At 41.0% G+C, this 23,870-nt stretch overlaps 2 protein-coding genes across 4 annotated transcripts in view; one reads left to right on the forward strand and one right to left on the reverse strand.

The window, feature by feature from the left end:
- LOC131240419 (serine/threonine protein phosphatase 2A regulatory subunit B''beta-like) overlaps positions 1 to 23,870 on the forward strand; it is a 73,216-nt gene that overhangs the window by 27,945 nt on the left and 21,401 nt on the right. The gene's annotated exons all lie outside the window — the stretch shown is intronic.
- On the reverse strand, positions 18,613 to 19,851 carry LOC131240420 (uncharacterized). Its single transcript, XM_058238635.1, has 2 exons — positions 19,011 to 19,851; positions 18,613 to 18,726 (listed from the first exon to the last, which is right to left on the reverse strand). Exons 1-2 carry the CDS (start codon positions 19,801 to 19,803, stop codon positions 18,689 to 18,691), a joined length of 831 nt encoding a protein of 276 aa, XP_058094618.1. The 5' UTR covers positions 19,804 to 19,851; the 3' UTR covers positions 18,613 to 18,688.

Genomic DNA, 23,870 nt, shown 5'->3' on the forward strand with positions numbered 1-23,870 from the left:
CCAAATCTGTAAAATGCACATTAACATGTTCTACTATGATTAACACATCATATGACATGATTAAAACAGCAAAATATATTAAAAAAAGTATAAATACCTATTTTTAACGAATTTCTGAAAAATGGCCCACCGAGCTTTGATTCAAAAAAATCTATAATATAATGTGTTTTTTATCAAATACCTAGCTAAGGTTGGTCGAAATTAGTAGTAGAAGGAGTTAGAAACAGTTTGGAAGCAATAGGTTTCAAAAAAACAGCAAAAACAGAGCTAAAAAAAAAAAAGTTACCGTTTCGGGCCGTTACCCCCGTATCGGTCCCGTATCGGCCGATACGGGTACAAAAAATCGAATCGGCCATTTCGGCCCCGTAACGGGTAACGGTTCGCACCGTTACCGATACGTATCGATTTGGCATACCATGGTTAATCCATCATTTGATCAAAATGTTCAAGAAATCATAACACATCGACATCTTTGGCAAATATCCAAGGTAAAACTCCATAAAAAAAAAATAAATAAATTTAGTTACTTCAAATTTAATTAATATACTTGAGGGTTAACATTCACCTTTTATGTTTAGGGTGCCGTTGGTGCGTTAGATGGGACTCTTTTTCCTGCATGCATACTGACGGATAAGCAAGTACCTTACAGGGAAAGAGGAAGTGGTGAATGTGCTCAGAATGTTATGGCTATATGTGACTTTAATACGATTTTTACATATGTCATAGCTGGATGGGAATGAGTGACACATGATTCAAGAGTTCTTATAGATGCTTTGCTTAATCTAATAAAAAAAATCCCGTTGCCCCCTCCTAGTAATGTTTATCACGTTTTTTCATATTACTTGGGAAAATTATAACTGAAAAATTTGCTAAAAAATCTCCATTGTTTTTATGTAGATAATTATTATCTGGTTGATGTTGCTTACACATACACAAGAGTTTATTGCACCATACCACAATATTTAGTATTGGTTGGGTGACTTTCATAGTGGTAGCCGGCCTACTAATAAAGAGGAGATTTTCAATCACATGCATGCAAAATTATGGAAGGTAATCGAAATGAATTTTGGTGTGTTAAAGGCATGCTTTGTAATTTTGAAGAGGATGACACCATATTCCTTCTCGATGCAAAGAGATAGTTATTGCATGCATGACACTACACAATTACATCAGAAAAGAATCCATCTCCGATCCACTCTTCTAACAATACAATGATGAAAATGTTCTTTTGGAGAGGAATGTCAAATTAGAGTATGATATGCCTTAAGTGGAATGAGTATTCAAAGAATTTGAACAAACTATTATGTCCAACATATGAGAAGAAATTGCCGCTAAACTTAAACATGCAAATCATTGATTTTTTTTTAAAAAAAAAAAAAATTACTCTTGCTATGTTTTCATGGACTAATGTAGGACATTTTGATTTTCAATTTAGTACTTAAGTTTATTTGTATTAAAGAGATGTTAACTTAGTGATTTTTTTTTCATTTAATAAAAAAAATAAACCCTTCATAATTCAAAACATCTCCAAACAGGAAATATGGGCAAATGTGTCAAATTAATAGATTTGAGACATTTCAGATGTTTGTTAACAAACAGGTTGTTTCAGATTCAGTACTTAATTTTCGGACTTCAACATTTATTTTAGACAGTTGGGGCCAGTTTGGTAAAACTTATTTTCAGACCTTATCACTGAAACAAGCATTTTTCAGTGATTTTTCCTGATTCAGATCGTTTGGTAAATCCAAAAAACTAGGCACTTAATTCCGATTTTCATTGAAAAAATACCATTTTTTTAAAGCTTCCCTCTTCTGGCTTAGTACTTAACGCTGAATATGGTAAGTTATTTTGAATTAAATATTTTTTGTAAATGACAACTTTGCTCCTCCGCTCTAGCGAGCATAAGGTAGAAGCCGTGTTGATGTGGCAAAGTTTTTTAAACCCCATCATGATGTATAAGTTATATCCACACCGTCCATCCATTTTGCCAAATCATTTTAGGGCATGAGTGAAAAAATAGGCAAACTGGACAACATCACAGCTAGGGACATTAACGCCCACTATTGAAACCTTCCTAGGCCCCACCATGATGTTTATTTGCCATCAATCTGTTCATAAGGTCACGCAGAACTGGATGAAGGGGAAACAAAAATATAAGCTTAATCCAAAACTTTTGTGGCCCCAGGAAGTTTTCAATGTTAGGCATTCAATTCCCAGTATTTTCCATGGCGTGGTCGACTCGAGGTTTGGATCTACCTTATTTTTAGCCTCATGACCTAAAATGATCTGAAAAAATGGATGGATGGTGTGGATATAATACATACATCATGGTGGGCCCACAAAACTTTCCCATGTGAAACTATTGCAACATTGTGTTATATGGATGCAAGCTGGTAGATGCGGATCTCTTGCGAAAGGCTCTCATAGGAAGTTCCTGCGTTGGGAAGCTGTGGGGCCCATCGTGATGTTTGTGAGAAATACGCTTCGTCCATCCTTTTTTCCATGGATCGATCTCATTTTAAGACGTGAATGAAGTGGACCAAAACCCAAGTGGGCCATACGAGAGGGAAAAGTGGGGAAAGAAATGTCTATCATCGAACCATTTTACCTTTGGTCAAGCTTTCGATCTACTTCATTTTTGGGCTCATGACCTCAAATGATCTTTAAAAAAATGGATAGATCATGTGGATCTAACACATACATCATGGTGGGGCCGTCAGAACTTTAATAGTATTGCGGCTCCTATTGTGAATGAGGATTCTAGATGGGAGCGGGTTGGGTGCAGCCCCGACCTCATTCAAGACGGTGCAACCCTTATGTGGAGCACACCTTGATTATGTATTCAACATCCACTCCGTGCATTTGTTTTTTCAAATCATCTTAGGGCATGAGCCCAAGATGAAGCAGATCCAATTCTCGGGTGGACCATACTAGGGGAAACAATGGTGAATGACCATTAACGGGCCACAAAAGTTTTGAATCAAGCTAATATTTGGTTTTTTCCCTTCATCCAAGTTTTTAACCTTATCAACCAGTTGGGATGGAAAATAAACATTACAGTGGGCTTTAGGAAGTTCTTAATGGTAGGGCATTCATTCACCATTGTTTCCCATAGTATGGTCCACCTTAGATTTGGATCTTCTTCATTTTTGGTCTCATACACTAAAATGGTATTTAAAAATGGATGGATGGCATGGATACAGGATACACACATCAAGGTGGGCCCCCATGGTAAGGGTTGCACTATCTTGGATGAGGCTGGGCCGCACTTAATTTGCTCCTTTGTGTATGTGGAATGGGGGGTGCGGATTGGGCAATACCCACACCCGGACGTAGCAAGAGACGGACGATCCTGAAAGGGGATTTGTGGGGCCCACCATGATATATATATATATATATATATGTGTGTGTGTGTGTGTGTGTGTGTGTTTTATCCATGCCGTCCATCCATTTCGACAAATCATTTTAGGGCATTAGCCCAAAAAGGAGGCCGATTGAAGCCTTAAGAGGACCACACCACAGGAAGCAGTGGGGATTGAATTCTTATCGTTGAAAACTTCCGAGGGCCCACCGTGATTTTTATTTGCCATCCAACTTGTTCATAAGGTCACATAGACCCCTGTATGAAGGGAAAACATAAATATCAGATGGATCCAAAACTTCTTTGCCCCTAAGAAGTCCCTACGAAGTTTTCAAAGCTCTCGATCCCCACTCCTTCCTGTGGTGTGGTCCACTTGAGCTTTCAATCGGCCTCCTAAGGCCCATTGTAATATTTATTTCCCATATAACATGTTGAATAGGTCAAGTGGACCACAAACATGGATGAAGGGAAAGCACAAACATCAACTTGATCAAAAGACTTTTGTGGCCCAAGAAGTTCTAATGGTGGGCATTCAATTACTATTGTTTCCTATGGTGTAGTCCACTTGAGGTTTGGATCTGCCTCATTTTTGGGGTGCATGCCCTAAAATAAGCTAGCAAAATGGTGGGATGGCGTGGATGCTGTCAACAGGGGGCACACTATGGATGGATCATGCAAAAATAATAATAAATAAATATTAGATGATCCTAACCTTTAAATCAACCTTTATTAGTTCAATATGAGATGTTTAGCTGTCCAATTCAAGGACACTAACAAAAGGGTTATGATTATTCTATTAAGAAGAATATAGTATATGGTCCATCAATCAAAAGAATATGTTTGAGAAATTTATATGAATTGCGACATGTTTTGTCTCATGCTGTACAGAAAATAGAAATTAAGACAATAAGGGCAAATATGACAATTTACCAATTTTCAGTCATTTATTGGTTGCGTGTACCAAACAATATTTTGTGAAAAAGTGTTTAATTTCAGATATCGGGTTTTTTTTTTCTTTCTAGACAAATTACCAAACAGATTTTTTTAGTACTTATAAGTACTAAAATTCAGCACTTTAAGTTTTCAGCGCACAAATTAATTTTCAGACTTCATTTTTCAGTTTACCAAATGACACCTTACTAAATAGGTTTTCAGACTTCAAATTCAGATTCAGGCTTCAGACTTGAAATTTAACAAACATGCCCCAAATATATTACTAAATTTCGTAAGCACCTTTATGTACTCATCCCATCTCTCTTTAGGCCAATCAAATTGGCCCTTCAATGCATTATACGCATGTCCCATAATGCTTGTCAACTTATGCAGTATACTATGCCTTCAGATAATCACATAAATTCTTCAATTGCTTTTGAATTGGTTCTTTCCCTGTACACTTCTTCAAAATACGACAAGTTTATCGGTGGTTGGTGGACCAAAAATTCTTCTCGCTATAGGGCCTCATCCCTTTGGAAAGGGATTCTATCTTTGCAGAAGGACGTGCTCAAAGGTATCGGCTTCATCCCGGGCAATGGATTTAATATTCAGTTTTGGGAAGAAATTTGGGTAGGTGACACATGTTTGAAAGATAACTTCCCAAACATTTTCAGTCTCGCCTTCGACCCCACCATCCACTTTGCTAACTGCTTCTGTATTTCGGCCAACAAAATGGAATGGTCTGTGGCCTGTAGGAGAAATCTTCAGGATTGGGAGGTCGAAGAATATGTGAGCCTTCTTGAGCATATATATAGGGGTATTCCAGACATCCATAGTCCAGACAAGCTATTCTGAAAGGCAGATAAATATGGTACTTTCTCAGTTAAATCTTTCTATTCCCTGCTGGGCCGTTAATCGGTCTTTGATGATGATCGTCCCCCATTCCAATTTTGGAAATATTCGGTCCCCCCAAGCATGCAGCCTTTGCTTGGTTGGTGGGGATCAAAAAGAACCTCACGGTGGATAATTTGAGAAAACGGGGAATGCCCATTGTTAACATCTGTCTTTGCTGCCTGAAAAATGAAGAATCTATTGATCACCTACTGCTCTTTTGTCCTTTCATCTATCGAATTTGGACAGAATTCCTCATCTGCTTCAACATTAACTGGTGTTTTCCTAGTTCGGTGTCCTCTCTCCTTGAAGCTTGGCACGAGGTCAGTTTGGGCAAGCAGAAGACACAACTATGGAGAATGGCAAGTATCGCGATTTGGTGGTTGGTCTGGGAAGAAAGAAATGATAGATTTTTCAGGGATATATCTAGTTCGGAAGCGGTTATTGCCGGTAAGGCTAAGCGCCTCATGATCGAATGGGCAATTTTCGGTGTGGATCTTAAGAATTGTAATCTTGTTTTTCTTGGAGTTTAGTGGTGATTGCTTCCTCGGCGATCTCTCTTCTCTCCCCTGTTTTGTTTCCCTCTTTTCCTCTCTATTATATATAAAGTGACTTTTCAAAAAAAAAAAAACTTGATTATGACTTTGTTCCAAGCTTGTTTGGTCAAGGTTGACGCTAACCTACTACCCTTATTTGCTTCTTTAACACAGTAGTCAATAAACGTTTTCTTTTCAAAATCACTCCATTTTGCCCTACCACCATCCCTTGAACCCATCTCTACGGTAGCCTTGTTTGAACTTAGGGTAAAAACCTGAAGTATATTTCAGATTGAGGAACATTTGAAGAAGAACAACTGGGTAAAAACTTGTCTTTTGCCTAGATTTTCTTGCAATCTTCAAAAAGAAAATAAAAATTTTAAAATAAATGAATTCAAAGCCTTAAAATATATGGTATTGGACACAACCAAACAATTCATATTTTCTCATGATCTTGAGCGACAAATTGAAAGGCTGACTAGATCAAAATAGATAGGAAAGAGAGAAAATTCAAGAAAATTAATCCAAAACTTGACGCTTGATGTCTTTCCATAAACTTCACAAGTGTCTTCTCATAACATGTTTATTAAAGAAGCAACATATCAAATCATAAATGATATACGCAATGGCTAGTTTAAGTGTTCTCATAATTAGGAAACATAGTGGAGAGATCTTACAATGCATGTTTCTAGTTCCCACAAACAAACAAGATAGATGAATGGTGGCCTAAGTCTGTTCTTTCCAACTTCATATTCAATGGTCAAACACTTTCAAAACTTAAAAAGGAAAACAAATTGAGGTACTGATAATGTAGGATACCCATTGTTCAGAGAGAGAGAGAGAGAGAGAGAGAGAGAGAGAGACCTGCCAAGGAGCACTTCCAGTCTTCTACAGAAAGAGAAGCTAAACAAACAGCTAATGGCACAAATCTTCAACAAACTTCACAAATGGAGAAGTGAATGAGATGCTTGACGCTTTCAAGCAATACTTGACGGTGGGCATCATTATCCCTATTGTTTCTTGTGGTGTGGTCCACTTGAGCTTTGGGTCTGCCTAATTTTTTGGCTCATGCCCTAAAACGAGCTAGCAAAATGGAATGGACGGTGGGGATAAAACACATACATCATGGTGGGGCCATAAGCATTTCCAAGACCTAAGTAGTGGTAGGGTCAGTATGCAGGTTAGAATTGGATTAAGTGTTGTTGCCAACACCACCCCCAACAATGGTGTGCGATATGTTAGGTGCCATGGAGCCCACCGTGATGCATTTGTTTTATATCCATGCCATCCATCCCTTTTGCCAGCTCATTTTAAGGCATGTGCCCAAAAAATGAAGCAGATCCTAATCTCTAATGGACCACGCCACATGAAACAGTGGTCATTGAACGCCCACCATTAAAAAATTTCTAGGGTCCACCGTACTGTGTATTTGTTGTCCAACTTATTGACAAGGTCACAAAGACCTGGATGAAGAGAACACACAAATAGTAGCTTGATCTAAAGGTTTTGTGGCCCCCAAGAAGGTTTTTTTTTTAGGTGGTGGATCTCCAATGACCATTGTTTCGTGTGGTGTGGTCCACCTGAGATCAGGATCTACTTCATTTTTGGTCCCATTCCCTAAAATAAGCTGGCAAAATGGATGGACATATATGAAAAAATCAAGCCCGGACATATCTGTTTGAAGGGTGCGCCCCCCTCTTTCAAATTGTTTTCCTTCGAATGGCCCACTCGAATCTCATGTGGGGTTGATTTTTGGGCCCTACGGTTTAAATGGGGTGACTCACATGATGATCAGGGTGGATTTCACTTAACCATCACGTTGAAGCCCACTTTAGGCGGCCAAAGATCAAGACCGTAAGGTCTTTGTTGCAACGTGCACAGGGGCGATTTTGGAAGGAATTTTTTTTAGAAGAATCCGTGGAGCGCATTCCGTATTCACCGTTAAGTCAGATCTCCATCATCGAAAAAAAATCAGGGAAAATCACGGAGCACTTTACAGGTTCGGTGTTAATAAACAACACTGAATGCAGAGCACTTTCTGGGTTCCACATTCAATGATTTTTTATTTTTTATTTTTTATTTTTCCATGTTAACAAATAGGCCCTAAGTGTGAGTTCTTTTATTAAGCTTTCTAAAGAGCCGGGAGCAGCCTTCATCGCCCTTATCCCAAAAATAGCAGGAGCAACGACTTTGAAGGATTTTCGGCCGATCAACCTTCTAAGAGGGCCGTACCAGATCTTGGCGAAGGTTCTCGCCACTCGAATAAGTCAGGTCATGGGGAAGATAATTTCAGAAAATCAAAGTGCGTTCATATCAGGAAGACAAATCATCGACAGCGCCTTGATCACGTTTGAATGCCTAGATTCCATTCATAAAGCTAAGTCCAAGAATATCCTTTGCAAATTAGACATAGAGAAGGCTTACGATCATGTGGATTAGGATTTTCTTCAATATATGATGCAGAAGATGGGATTTGGTGCGAAATGGTGCGGCTGGATTAAGGAGTGCGTGGGGACTGCGTCATTTTCGATCCTCCTCAACGGAGCTCCCAAGGGCTACTTCGCCAGTTCCAGGGGTCTTCGCCAGGGAGATCCTCTATCTCCGTTTCTCTTTCTGATAGTGGCCGAAGCCTTGTCCAAGATGCTTCAAAAAGGAGTTGACGCCGACATAATTGGAGGTGTTCAAATCAAAAACATGCCTCTCATTTCCCACGTTCAGTATGCGAATGATATGCTTCTCTTTTGTGAAGCCAAGCTAGACAAGGCGAGCAACCTCCGCACTATAATCCATTGCTTCGAAGCAGTTTCGGGGCTTCGGGTTAACCTGTCAAAATACACCATCTTCGAGGTTAACATGGAAGATTCAGAGGTCACTGCTTATGCTGATCTGTTCAACTGTGCCATTGGTTCTCTTCCTTCGACCTTTGTTGGTCTCCCTCTGTGTGTAGGTATTCCCCCCAAATCAATGTGGGACAGAGTCATCGACAGATTTGAGAGGCATCTCGCATCATGGAAATGCAAGTATATATCTATAGGGGGCCGTCTTACTGTGATCAAAGCAGTCCTCTCCAATCTGCCATTATACTTCATGTCTCTTTACAAATGCCCAAGCTCGGTTCTCAACAAGCTAGAAAGATTGAGACGCGATTTTCTCTGGTTCGGAAAAGGAGATAAGAAGAAATTTCATCTGGTTGATTGGAACACAGTATGCCTCCCCGCTAGAGAAGGTGGCGTTGGTGTTGGCGTCAGAAAGCTGAAATGGATGAATATGGCCCTGCTCGGTAAATGGACTTAGAGGCTGGGATCCGCTCCCGGGGCATTATGGAAATCACTGCTAAAACATAAATATGGTTAGTCTCCTGGAGGGTGGTGGACCAAAAACTCAACAGCATATAGAGCATCTGCTTTATGGAAGGGGGTTCTAGAGATGAAACAGGAGGTGATCAAAGGGATACATTTCTCGATGGGCAACGGAGAAAACATCTCTTTCTGGAATGATATTTGGTTAGGGGAGAACCCTCTTAAAGAAGAGTTCCCTCTTATTTATTGGCTCACCTCAAATCGTGAGTTATCAGTCTCTGATAGCTTCCCCTTTCTTGGTTCCAATTTAGTGTGGGATATCCCTTGTCGTAGAAATTTGCAAGACAGCGAAATTTCCGAGTTAACGGCCTTGTTTCTCCTTCTCAATAACAGTAAACCAGATCATGACCAAGGTGTCCCGTATCTGTTACAATACGGCCGTATCGGCTGATACGTAACAGTAACGGCTGACACTGTTACGCGATACGAGGTAGAAACACCCCCCCCCCCCAAATTTTGTGACCGTAACGGCTGTTACGGGCTAAAGAAAATAGGGAAAAAAAGAGAGAAAAAAGTAGGGATTTATTTTTTTCTTTCTTTCTTTTCTTTTTCTCCTTCTCCTTCTTCTTCTTCTTCCTCTTCTTCTTCTTCTCGGACTGCTGCGGGCCTCCTCCTCCTTCTTCTTCTTCTTCTTCTTCTCTCTCTCTCTCTCTCTCTCTCTCTCTCTCTCCCTCTTCTTTCCCTCTTTTTCTTTTCGATTTTCCTCTCTCCCTTCTTTTTCTTTTCGTATCGAAAAAAGAAAATCGGAAGCGGATTGACTGGTGTACCACACACCAGCTATATAGCTGCTGTAGATACGTGTCATGCGAAGACGAGAGCACGAGACACATGGAAATTTAGAGCTATAGCTCTGATACCATGACAGTTTAGAGTCCTTTTGAAAAAGTCTGCCTTTCTTCATTGACAATTGCCCATTATATAGGTAGATTACAAGCTATTTAGGGAAGAAATACAAGCTGATCTTCAGCCCCTACCATATATGCATCTATCTAAATATACTGTACAGCTAATATATCCTAATTAAGGAAGGAATAAATCTGTATAACTGTCATATCAGTCAAAGCTGTAGATATTAGCTGTAAATCTGCTGTAGATATTAGCTGTAAATCTGCTGTAAATCTGTAAATCTGCAAAGCTGTAAATCTGCTGTGTAGATTGATATTTCCTTTGACATCCCCCCTCAAATTGATGCTGGTAAATCGACAAGCATCAATTTGCTAACGAGAAAATGATGGCGCTGACGTGGCATGGATTTTGTGAAGATATCGGCGATCTGCAAAGTTGTGGAGATATGTGGAAGAGTGATGACTTGATGATCATAGGCTTCCCTGATTGAGTGACAGTCAACCTCGATGTGCTTGGTGCGTTCGTGATAGACTGGGTTTGCGGCAATTTGGATGGCACTAGTGTTGTCAGCATGTTCTTCAATTGCTTTTGAATTGGTTCTTTCCCTGTACACTTCTTCAAAATACGACAAGTTTATCGGTGGTTGGTGGACCAAAAATTCTTCTCGCTATAGGGCCTCATCCCTTTGGAAAGGGATTCTATCTTTGCAAAAGGACGTGCTCAAAGGTATCGGCTTCATCCCGGGCAATGGATTTAATATTCAGTTTTGGGAAGAAATTTGGGTAGGTGACACATGTTTGAAAGATAACTTCCCAAACATTTTCAGTCTCGCCTTCGACCCCACCATCCACTTTGCTAACTGCTTCTGTATTTCGGCCAACAAAATGGAATGGTCTGTGGCCTGTAGGAGAAATCTTCAGGATTGGGAGGTCGAAGAATATGTGAGCCTTCTTGAGCATATATATAGGGGTATTCCAGACATCCATAGTCCAGACAAGCTATTCTGAAAGGCAGATAAATATGGTACTTTCTCAGTTAAATCTTTCTATTCCCTGCTGGGCCGTTAATCGGTCTTTGATGATGATCGTCCCCCATTCCAATTTTGGAAATATTCGGTCCCCCCAAGCATGCAGCCTTTGCTTGGTTGGTGGGGATCAAAAAGAACCTCACGGTGGATAATTTGAGAAAACGGGGAATGCCCATTGTTAACATCTGTCTTTGCTGCCTGAAAAATGAAGAATCTATTGATCACCTACTGCTCTTTTGTCCTTTCATCTATCGAATTTGGAAAGAATTCCTCATCTGCTTCAACATTAACTGGTGTTTTCCTAGTTCGGTGTCCTCTCTCCTTGAAGCTTGGCACGAGGTCAGTTTGGGCAAGCAGAAGACACAGCTATGGAGAATGGCAAGTATCGCGATTTGGTGGTTGGTCTGGGAAGAAAGAAATGATAGATTTTTCAGGGATATATCTAGTTCGGAAGCGGTTATTGCCAGTAAGGCTAAGCGCCTCATGATCGAATGGGCAATTTTCGGTGTGGATCTTAAGAATTGTAATCTTGTTTTTCTTGGAGTTTAGTGGTGATTGCTTCCTCGGCGATCTCTCTTCTCTCCCCTGTTTTGTTTCCCTCTTTTCCTCTCTATTATATATAAAGTGACTTTTCAAAAAAAAAAAAACTTGATTATGACTTTGTTCCAAGCTTGTTTGGTCAAGGTTGACGCTAACCTACTACCCTTATTTGCTTCTTTAACACAGTAGTCAATAAACGTTTTCTTTTCAAAATCACTCCATTTTGCCCTACCACCATCCCTTGAACCCATCTCTACGGTAGCCTTGTTTGAACTTAGGGTAAAAACCTGAAGTATATTTCAGATTGAGGAACATTTGAAGAAGAACAACTGGGTAAAAACTTGTCTTTTGCCTAGATTTTCTTGCAATCTTCAAAAAGAAAATAAAAATTTTAAAATAAATGAATTCAAAGCCTTAAAATATATGGTATTGGACACAACCAAACGATTCATATTTTCTCATGATCTTGAGCGACAAATTGAAAGACTGACTAGATCAAAATAGATAGGAAAGAGAGAAAATTCAAGAAAATTAATCCAAAACTTGACGCTTGATGTCTTTCCATAAACTTCACAAGTGTCTTCTCATAACATGTTTATTAAAGAAGCAACATATCAAATCATAAATGATATACGCAATGGCTAGTTTAAGTGTTCTCATAATTAGGAAACATAGTGGAGAGATCTTACAATGCATGTTTCTAGTTCCCACAAACAAACAAGATAGATGAATGGTGGCCTAAGTCTGTTCTTTCCAACTTCATATTCAATGGTCAAACACTTTCAAAACTTAAAAAGGAAAACAAATTGAGGTACTGATAATGTAGGATACCCATTGTTCAGAGAGAGAGAGAGAGAGAGAGAGAGAGAGAGAGACCTGCCAAGGAGCACTTCCAGTCTTCTACAGAAAGAGAAGCTAAACAAACAGCTAATGGCACAAATCTTCAACAAACTTCACAAATGGAGAAGTGAATGAGATGCTTGACGCTTCCAAGCAATACTTGACGGTGGGCATCATTATCCCTATTGTTTCTTGTGGTGTGGTCCACTTGAGCTTTGGGTCTGCCTAATTTTTTGGCTCATGCCCTAAAACGAGCTAGCAAAATGGAATGGACGGTGGGGATAAAACACATACATCATGGTGGGGCCATAAGCATTTCCAAGACCCAAGTAGTGGTAGGGTCAGTATGCAGGTTAGAATTGGATTAAGTGTTGTTGCCAACACCACCCCCAACAATGGTGTGCGATATGTTAGGTGCCATGGAGCCCACCGTGATGCATTTGTTTTATATCCATGCCATCCATCCCTTTTGCCAGCTCATTTTAAGGCATGTGCCCAAAAAATGAAGCAGATCCTAATCTCTAATGGACCACGCCACATGAAACGGTGGTCATTGAACGCCCACCATTAAAAAATTTCTAGGGTCCACCGTACCGTGTATTTGATGTCCAACTTATTGACAAGGTCACAAAGACCTGGATGAAGAGAACACACAAATAGTAGCTTGATCTAAAGGTTTTGTGGCCCCCAAGAAGGTTTTTTTTTTTGGTGGTGGATCTCCAATGACCATTGTTTCGTGTGGTGTGGTCCACCTGAGATCAGGATCTACTTCATTTTTGGTCCCATTCCCTAAAATAAGCTGGCAAAATGGATGGACGTATATGAAAAAATCAAGCCCGGACATATCTGTTTGAAGGGTGCGCCCCCCTCTTTCAAAATGTTTTCCTTCGAATGGCCCACTCGAATCTCATGTGGGGTTGATTTTTGGGCCCTACGGTTTAAATGGGGTGACTCACATGATGATCAGGGTGGATTTCACTTAACCATCACGTTGAAGCCCACTTTAGGCGGCCAAAGATCAAGACCGTAAGGTCTTTGTTGCAACGTGCACAGGGGCGATTTTGGAAGGAATTTTTTTAGAAGAATCCGTGGAGCGCATTCCGTATTCACCGTTAAGTCAGACCTCCATCATCGAAAAAAAATCAGGGAAAATCACGGAGCACTTTACAGGTTCGGTGTTAATAAACAACACTGAATGCAGAGCACTTTCTGGGTTCCACATTCAATGATTTTTATTTTTTATTTTTTATTTTTCCATGTTAAGTTCTTTTATTAAGCTTTCTAAAGAGCCGGGAGCAGCCTTCATCGCCCTTATCCCAAAAATAGCAGGAGCAACGACTTTGAAGGATTTTCGGCCGATCAACCTTCTAAGAGGGCCGTACCAGATCTTGGCGAAGGTTCTCGCCACTCGAATAAGTCAGGTCATGGGGAAGATAATTTCAGAAAATCAAAGTGCGTTCATATCAGGAAGACAAATCATCGACAGCGCCTTGATCACGTTTGAATGCCTAGATTCCATTCATAAAGCTAAGTCCAAGAATATCCTTTGCAAATTAGACATAGAGAAGGCTTACGATCATGTGGATTAGGATTTTCTTCAATATATGATGCAGAAGATGGGATTTGGTGCGAAATGGTGCGGCTGGATTAAGGAGTGCGTGGGGACTGCGTCATTTTCGATCCTCCTCAACGGAGCTCCCAAGGGCTACTTCGCCAGTTCCAGGGGTCTTCGCCAGGGAGATCCTCTATCTCCGTTTCTCTTTCTGATAGTGGCCGAAGCCTTGTCCAAGATGCTTCAAAAAGGAGTTGACGCCGACATAATTGGAGGTGTTCAAATCAAAAACATGCCTCTCATTTCCCACGTTCAGTATGCGAATGATACGCTTCTCTTTTGTGAAGCCAAGCTAGACAAGGCGAGCAACCTCCGCACTATAATCCATTGCTTCGAAGCAGTTTCGGGGCTTCGGGTTAACCTGTCAAAATACACCATCTTCGAGGTTAACATGGAAGATTCAGAGGTCACTGCTTATGCTGATCTGTTCAACTGTGCCATTGGTTCTCTTCCTTCGACCTTTGTTGGTCTCCCTCTGTGTGTAGGTATTCCCCCCAAATCAATGTGGGACAGAGTCATCGACAGATTTGAGAGGCATCTCGCATCATGGAAATGCAAGTATATATCTATAGGGGGCCGTCTTACTATGATCAAAGCAGTCCTCTCCAATCTGCCATTATACTTCATGTCTCTTTACAAATGCCCAAGCTCGGTTCTCAACAAGCTAGAAAGATTGAGACGCGATTTTCTCTGGTTCGGAAAAGGAGATAAGAAGAAATTTCATCTGGTTGATTGGAACACAGTATGCCTCCCCGCTAGAGAAGGTGGCGTTGGTGTTGGCGTCAGAAAGCTGAAATGGATGAATATGGCCCTGCTCGGTAAATGGACTTAGAGGCTGGGATCCGCTCCCGGGGCATTATGGAAATCACTGCTAAAACATAAATATGGTTAGTCTCCTGGAGGGTGGTGGACCAAAAACTCAACAGCATATAGAGCGTCTGCTTTATGGAAGGGGGTTCTAGAGATGAAACAGGAGGTGATCAAAGGGATACATTTCTCGATGGGCAACTGAGAAAACATCTCTTTCTGGAATGATATTTGGTTAGGGGAGAACCCTCTTAAAGAAGAGTTCCCTCTTATTTATTGGCTCACCTCAAATCGTGAGTTATCAGTCTCTGATAGCTTCCCCTTTCTTGGTTCCAATTTAGTGTGGGATATCACTTGTCGTAGAAATTTGCAAGACAGCGAAATTTCCGAGTTAACGGCCTTGTTTCTCCTTCTCAATAACAGTAAACCAGATCATGACCAAGGTGTCCCGTATCTGTTACAATACGGCCGTATCGGCTGATACGTAACAGTAACGGCCGACACTGTTACGCGATACGAGGTATAAACACCCCCCCCCCCAAAATTTTGTGACCGTAACGGCTGGGAATCAACTCAATTTGGCACCTGAGTTAACTCGGCTTCACTTAACCGCCCACCTTACTTTCTTTCTCTTCTTCCTCTTCCTCTTCCTCCTCCTCTTCTACTTCTTCTTCTCTCTCTCTCTCTCTCTCTCTCTCTCTCTCTCTCCCTCTTCTTTCCCTCTTTTTCTTTTCGGTTTCCCTCTCTCTCCTTTCTTTTTCATTTGGTATCTGAAAAAGAAAATCGGAAGCGGATTGGCTGGTGTACCACACACCAACTATATAGCTGCTGTAGGTACATGTCATGCTAAGACGAGCGCTGACACTCCTCCAATCAGCCATACACACACCACAGTGTGACAGTTTAGAGTCCTTTTGAAAAAGTCTGCCTTTCTTTATTGACCATTGCCCATTATATAGGTAGATTACAAGCTATTTAGGGAAGAAATACAAGTTGATGTCACCTACCATATATGCATCTATCTAAATATCTGTCTGACCTAATATATCCAATTAAGAAGAATAAACGTAAGCGAATGATAAAGGTAGATTTACTGTAAATCATTTGTAGGCACATCCAGTTAAATCGTTGTAAATTTAAATCCATCAATTGTAAATCTAATTCCTTTGGCATCCCCCTCAAAATTGATCTTGGTAAATCGACAAGCATCAATTTGCTAACGAGAAAATGGGCGCTGACGTGGCATGGATTTTGTGAAGATATCGGCGATCTGCAAAGTTGTGGAGATATGTGGAAGAGTGATGACTTGATGATCATAGGCTTCACTGATTGAGTGAATCAACCTCGATGTGCTTGGTGCGTTCGTGATAGACTGGGTTTGCGGCAATTTGGATGGCACTAGTGTTGTCAGCATGGAGTGGAGTAGGATGTACGGGAATGAAACTAAGCTCTGTGAGGAGACCACGCAGCCAAATGATCTCGGAGCATGCTGCAGACATGGCTCGGTACTCGGCCTCAGTAGATGATTTGGAGACGTGGTCCTGCTTCTTGCATTTCCAAGAGATAAGGGCATCACCAAGAAACATACAGCCAGCCCAGTCAGCGTCACTATAGGCTTGTAGCTGAAGTGAAGAACCGGAAGGGAAGAATAAGCCATGAGTAGGTGTCCCAAGAATGTAGCGAATTATGCGGCGGACTGCAGATAGATGGAGATGCCTCGGTGTTTGCATGAATTTGCTGACGGTATGAACAGCATAAGAGATGTCTGGTCGGGTAATGGTTAGATAGATAAGACTACCAACCAACTTCCGATAGGAAGTAGGATCCTCAAGATGCTCCCCTTCGTCACGTCGATATTTCACATTAAGTTCCATGGGGGTGTCAACCGAAGTAGCGTTGGTGAGACCGGCTAGCTGAACCAGATCTTGACTATACTTGTGCTGATGCAAGAGAAGACCGTGCGGCTGATGATGCACCTCCAAACCCAAGAAATAGGTGAGCTGGCCAAGATCTTTCATGTGAAATGTAGAATTCAACAAAGTCTGAACTGCAGAGATTGCCTCCAAGTCAAAGCCAGTGATGACGATATCGTCCACATAAACAAGGAGGACGACGATACCTGTGGATGTCCTTTGTAGAAAAAGAGAGGAGTCATACTGACTTTGAGTGAAAGAAAAACTAAGCAAAGTGGATCGAAACTTCTCAAACCATACTCTTGGTGCCTGCTTCAAACCATACAAAGAACGTTTCAGTTTGCAAACATCAGTAGGTGAGGAAGTGGGCATACCAGAGGGAAGTTTCAAGTAAACGTCTTCCTTGAGATCACCGTGGAGAAATGCGTTCTTAACATCCATTTGATGTAAGGGCCAGGATTGGGATGCAGCAAGAGCGAGTATAGTTCGGACAGTGGTCATTTTGGCGACCGGTGCAAAGGTCTCATCATAGTCGAGACCATATTCTTGTTTGTTGCCAAGTGCCACTAACCGAGCTTTGTAACGATCTATGGACCCATCGGAATTAAGCTTGATAGAAAACACGAACTTACTGCCAAGGGGTTTCACGGAGGAGGGACATGGAACAACATCCCATGTTTGGTTTTCTTCAAGTGCGAGAAGTTCGGTTTCAATTGCTTTTCGCCAACACTCATGCTCCATTGCCTGTTTATAAGATGAAGGAAGAGAAATAGACGACAAAGTGGCTGTGAAGGATGAAGGAGAAGAGAAACCAAACCTATCTGGGGGTCTACGAACCCGAGTACTGAGTCGGAGAGAGGGAGGTGCAGGTGCTGAAACAGGAGCAGCAGTCGGGGAAGAAGCTTGAGGGGGCTCAGGAGGTGCTGAAGGTTGGTGGGAAGTGGCGGTGGAGCGTCGTCGATACACTAGGAGAGGTTTAGAAGGGACTGGATTTGCAAGAGAGTTAGGAAACATAGGCAAAACAGAAAATGAAGGAGAAACATGATCCTGATGGGTAGAAAAGAAATATTGATTTTCGAAAAAAATCACATTTCTAGAAACTCGAATGCGACACAGATTTGGATCATAGCAAAGAAAACCTTTCTGCTGTACTGAATATCCTAGAAAAGCACATTTAATTGACTGAGCCGTAAGTTTTGTGCGTTCATGTGCAGGAAGATGAACATAACAGACACAACCAAAGGTACGAATGTTAGAATAAGTTGGAGGGTAACCAAATAACCTGGTGAAAGGTGAGTCATGGTTCAATGTGGGAGAAGGCAATCTGTTAATGAGATGGACAGCAATGGAAAGAGCTTCACACCAAAATCGAGAGGGCGTGGAAGATTCTAACAGAAGAGTGCGAACCACATCAAGAAGGTGACGGTTCTTCCTTTCAGCCACTCCATTTTGTTGAGGTGTCGAAGGGCAAGACCATTGAGAGATGATGCCATGATTCTGTAGGAAGTCCTGAAACAAATGAGACATATACTCACCCCCATTGTCAGAACGAAGGATTTTGACATGGGCCGAAAATTGTGTCTGAATATATGCATGAAAAATCTTAAAAACAGAAAATACTTCGTCTTTGGAATGAAGGAAATAAATCCATGTGAAACGACTATAGTCGTCAATAAAAGTGACAAAGTATTTGTAATTAGCATGCGAAGTGACTGGTGCCATACCCCACACATCACTATGTATCAGATCGAAAGGTTTGACAACATGCGGTGTGTGAAAAGGAAAGGGTAGAGTTTTACTTTTGCCAAGTCTGCAAGAATTGCAATCAAACTGAACAACACTAAGAGATGGTGTTTCATTATTCCCAAGAAAACCAGATTTCAATAAAGCATGAAGTACATTAGAGTTTCGATGTCCGAGACGTTTATGCCACGCTCGGTAATCAACATGAGCAGAATTACAAGCGACAAAAGGCAAAGAAAAAGAAGACAAAGGAAATTGAAGAGGAAAAAGACGTCCCACTTTAGGCCCCCTCGCGATCATCCGCCCTGACTGTTGATCCTGCACAACACAACCAGATTTAGAAAACTCTACTTTACAATCATTATCAACTAACTGACCGACAGACACAAGATTGGTGGTAAGACCGGGAGATACGAAGACATCAGTGAGAGAGGAGGAAACATCACCAGTGGCCGTGATAGGTAAATGATTGCCATCAGCAGTATGAATTTTGAGATTTCCAAAATATTTGTTTACATTGGTAAGAGAAGCAACATTGTTTGTCATATGATGGGAAGCCCCGGAATCAAAGTACCAAGGAGATGATGTAGTGAAGGGTTTACCTGAGAGTCCTAAAGCTGAAAATGCAGAAATGATCATTTGTTGAATCATGTCAGGGGTCACGGGTTGGACTGAAACGGGAGCAGGAGCAAGAGCACTTTGTGTTGTATTCACCAAACTACCCGCACTAGAAGAGCCAACTGAGACAGTATATGCTGTCTCCGATTTCTTGGGGGGTCGAGTTGGGCATTCCTTGATGATATGGCCATCCTTTTTGCAATAGTTGCAGAATTTTCGGGGACAGTTTGCAGCATAATGACCAAATCCCTTGCAACAGAAGCACTGAACAGTGCTCATATCCCTGCTTCGTGGCCTGCCTTGTGTTGCATAGGCTACAGGAACAGATGTAGATCGTCGTTGTTCCATGGTGGTTTGAGTGAGAAGGCGCTGGTCCTCGCGAAGAAGATCATTTAGGCATGTATCCAAGGAGGGGACAGATTCTCGGTTCATAAGATTGGATCTGGTGCCTTCAAATTCAGACCTTAGTTTCATTAGAAATTGATCCCTCTGAGTAGTTTCATGGACAGATTGAACAGAACTAAGACCTTCGGATGGTAAGTCAGCATAAACTATATCAGTGTATTCAGCCCAAAGATTAGTGAATCTAGAGTAAAAATCAGAGATAGAAAGACTATCCTGTTGGAGAGTGGCCAATTCATGTTCAAGCTGGAAACGACGAGCAGTGTTTTGTTGACTGTAGACCTTCTTCAGGTATGTCCACATCTGAGCTGCAGTCTGAGAAGATCGAAGGTTCAAGATGATGTTGGGTTCAACGGATCCCAAAATCCATGCCATAACTTGTGCGTCCTTGACTTCCCACTTGGCGTGTCGGTCTGTCTTTGTCTTTGTCAGGAGCTAGGTTACTTCAATATTAATGTCCACACTGATCCTTACCTTTGACGAAAATCCTGAAATGAAACGCCCAAGCAGAGTAGTTCTTGCCATTGAAACGAATCAAAGAAACATCAGACTTATTGGAAGACATGAGGTCAACAGAACTAGAACAAGAATAACCGAGACTAAGAAACTTGAGAGCACGAGACAAATGGAAATTTAGAGCTATAGCTCTGATACCATGACAGTTTAGAGTCCTTTTGAAAAAGTCTGCCTTTCTTCATTGACAATTGCCCATTATATAGGTAGATTACAAGCTATTTAGGGAAGAAATACAAGCTGATCTTCAGCCCCTACCATATATACATCTATCTAAATATACTGTACAGCTAATATATCCTAATTAAGGAAGGAATAAATCAGATAACTGTCATATCCAAAGCTGTAGATATTATCTGTAAATCTGCTATTAGCATGGATCCCCTCGCGGGTGGCTAACAGTTAAGTGTGATCTTACGGTAGGAGTAATAACAGCCTAACGAAAAAAAAATTATCCATGTGTCAAATGTGATGTATTTATCATATCTACACCGTTCATCTATTTTTAGAGATCATTTTAGAGCATTATCCAAAAAATGAATCATATCCTAAGATCGTCTGGACCACACCAAAAATAGCAGCAGAGATAATGATTTTCACTGTTAAACAATTTGTAGGCCCCACCATAACGTTTATTTTCCATCCAATCTGTTCATAAGGTCAAAAAGACCTGAATGAAGAGGAAAAACAAATTTCATATTGATCTAAAACTTTTGTGATCCCAAAAAGGGTTTCAATGGTAGATGTTCAATCCCCCACTGCTTTTTGCAGTGTGGTCCACTTGATAATTAGATCTGTATTATTTTTGGTGTCAAGCCTTAAGAAGAGCTCGTCAAATGCATGGATGGTTTAGATATAACACATACCTCATGATCAGACCCACAGGACTTGCTGACGTCAAATGAATGGACCGCGTACAAGTTACGCAGCACGTCGCACAAGCTAATAAAATGTACACGTGCCACATGGGCTCCACCATGATGTATGTATTTTATCCATGCCATCCATCCATTTTGCCACATCATTTTAGGTTATGATTCAAAAAATTAGTAAGGAAACAGTGGTTATAGAATGCTCACCATTAAAAATTTCTTAGGGTCCACTGTAATGTTTACTTTCCATCTAACCTGTTAATAGGGTCACACTGATGTCGATGAAGGGAAAACACACATGTCAGCTTGATCTAAAACTTTTGTAGCCCCAATAAATTTTTCATGGTGGTCGCTTAATTATTGTTGTTTCTTATGGTGCGGTCCACCTTAGCTTTGGATCTGCCTCATTTTTGGGCTCATGCCCTAAAATTATTTTGTCAAAATGGATGGACGGTGTGGATATAACACATTCATCACGAGTGGGGTCCAAAAAACTTTGACACTTGTGTGCTACACTTCACAATCCGAGTCCTACCTAATTCGGGCCCTTAAAAAATTGTACACGAGACATGTATTAACTTAAAAATTACCAATTAAATTATGGACTGTAATTGCTAACTCAAAATGCCAAAATCAAATTGTTTGAATAGTTTTAATTGTTAATTTGTGGATGCTTATTTTTTAAAATAGGGCCTTTTGATTTTTATTCATGATTTACTATCCAATAAATGTCCACCAATTCACAAGTTGGATAATGCCAATAAATTGCATGAATTTGAGGCTGATTTGGGGCATGGATTGGTCCTCCAAGTCAGCCCCAAATTGGCAACGCGATCTATCTGAATTTAATTTCATTTTTTAAAAGAACTATTGGGAAAAATGATATCAAATTGTTAAGTATATAAATTAGATGTTTAGAAAATTAAATATATGAATTTTGGAGTCAAATTCAGGTTATCTGGTTCAAAAATTCATCAGACAGTCCGATACAACTCCTCACCAAAGAGTGGACTGTTACACCACCATAAACATGTTCCAATTTATAAATGAATGCATATTTGGAATGCTTAGAATACTCCGGATTTAATCCATATTTTTTTTGGCAAAATAAAAATAAAAATTGCACCGTTACGAGTCGTTACGTCCCCGTGTCGCCGTTACACCCCCGTATCCGTATCGGTATCGGAGGGCACCATTACATCAACCGATACTGATACGGGAAACATTGATCCTGATAGCCCAGACAGTATTCTCTAGCATCAGGACAAGAAAGGGATTTTTTCAGTTAAGTCCCTCTGCAGTCGCATTCTAATCAGACCTTGGCGCTCGTCAGCCCTTCAGCAGATCACATGTGGAAGTATAAACTGCCGCCTAAGTTTGCAGTTTTCAGCTGGCTGGTTAGCAACGGGAAGGTGCTAACAGTGGACAATCTCCGGAAGTGAGGTATGTGCATCCCAAACATGTCTTTGTTGCATGGCGGAAGCGGAATTGGTGAACCACTTCTTTATCCTTTGCCCCCTCACGTTTCAGTTATGGACAGTGGTGCTAGCTTGGTTTAATGTTTCATGGGTTTTCCTGTCTTCTACTGTCAGTTTGGTTTAAGCTTGGCATTGGGCGGATTTCGGAAAGCAGAAAAATCAGATTTGGAGATTGGTGTTAGCGGCAGTGTGGTGGGCAATTTGGGAAGAGCGTAACGGGAGAAGCTTTAATGGGGAGTCCAATGTTGTTGGGTTTCTTATTAGGAGAGTCCATTTTCTTATAGTGGAATGGGCCTCCCATGGGTTGCATGCTTCTAGTGTTTTATTTTAGCTTCTTTTGTTGAGGGGTTTTGGTTTGCTATCTCAGCGGGCCATCTCCTTTGTATCCTTTTCTTCTCTTTTTATAAAATTTCGTCACTTATCAAAAAAAAAAAAAAGAAGTTTGATATCAATAAAGGTATTTCTCCAACTCTGCTCAAATATTCTTGTGAGTCTAATTCTTGTTTACTTCTTTGTGATTCAGTGTCAATATCATTGATTTGATAATCGGGTTGCACCACTTTCAACTCCCCATAATCAAAGGTTCCTCTTTTCCAATTCCTTTTTACTTCTATATAGGGGGTGGCAATGATCCGGGCAGTCCGACCCGGCTCAACCCATCTGACTTGGCCTTGAAGGGCTAGGCTTGGGCCATTAAACTTGGTTGAGGGCTGGGCTAGGCCAATGATGAAATGCTTGGCCCGCCTTGCCTGGACTGGCTTGTTGTCTTCTTGCCTTGCTGTATACTATACTATACATAAATATTTGTAATGTAGACCATAGAGTCTGTATACTAGTATATATAGCAATATGAAGAACTTTGATACTCCGGTAGAGTCTGATGGGTGATAGCAAGCACTTATAAACTATCCAAGTTAGGACCCCACTTTAGATGGGGAACAATACATTAACGCACTCATGCAAGTCCATGCATATGGTGAATAGTTGGGAGGTGTACGTGTGGTTAATCATGAATGATCTTATTTGAAATAGGAGTTCCATTTGGAAGAGCTTGATGGTTCATAAACATACATTCACTAGTTGTATAGATCTTAACTTATAGGGTCGGCCTTGACTTGACCTTGATCCCTCCAGGCCCTGGCCTAGCCTAGCCTAGTCCAGCCTTCAAGGATCAAGGCCTCTTTAGCCCATTAGGGCTGGGCCTGGGCCAACCTTTTCTTGACCCTAGCCTGACCCATTGCCACCCCTACTTATATGGCATGGGTTTTAACTTTAATGCCTAATGGGGCCAGGGAGAAGAATTTATTGTGAAGTCAGTACGCGAATGAATTTATGTTTTTTGGTGAAGTTTCCGTGGACCAAGCTAGATATTTAATACTAATTCCCACTCTTACCGAGCCAAGCTACATATCCCTAGGTAGGAACATTGTGTTGGCATGAACCTTGACAATCATCATTTTCAGGAGCTATTGTAGTTGGGCTCTTAGCAGATGAGGTACTGGGAACCCTTCAAAAAATAGTGGTATTAGCTCCCAAGGTTGGATCCATGGTTAGACTAGAATCATAAGGTCTGTTTGGT

Source organism: Magnolia sinica, chromosome 3, assembly GCF_029962835.1.
Source record: "Magnolia sinica isolate HGM2019 chromosome 3, MsV1, whole genome shotgun sequence".
Classification (NCBI taxonomy): Eukaryota; Viridiplantae; Streptophyta; class Magnoliopsida; order Magnoliales; family Magnoliaceae; genus Magnolia; species Magnolia sinica.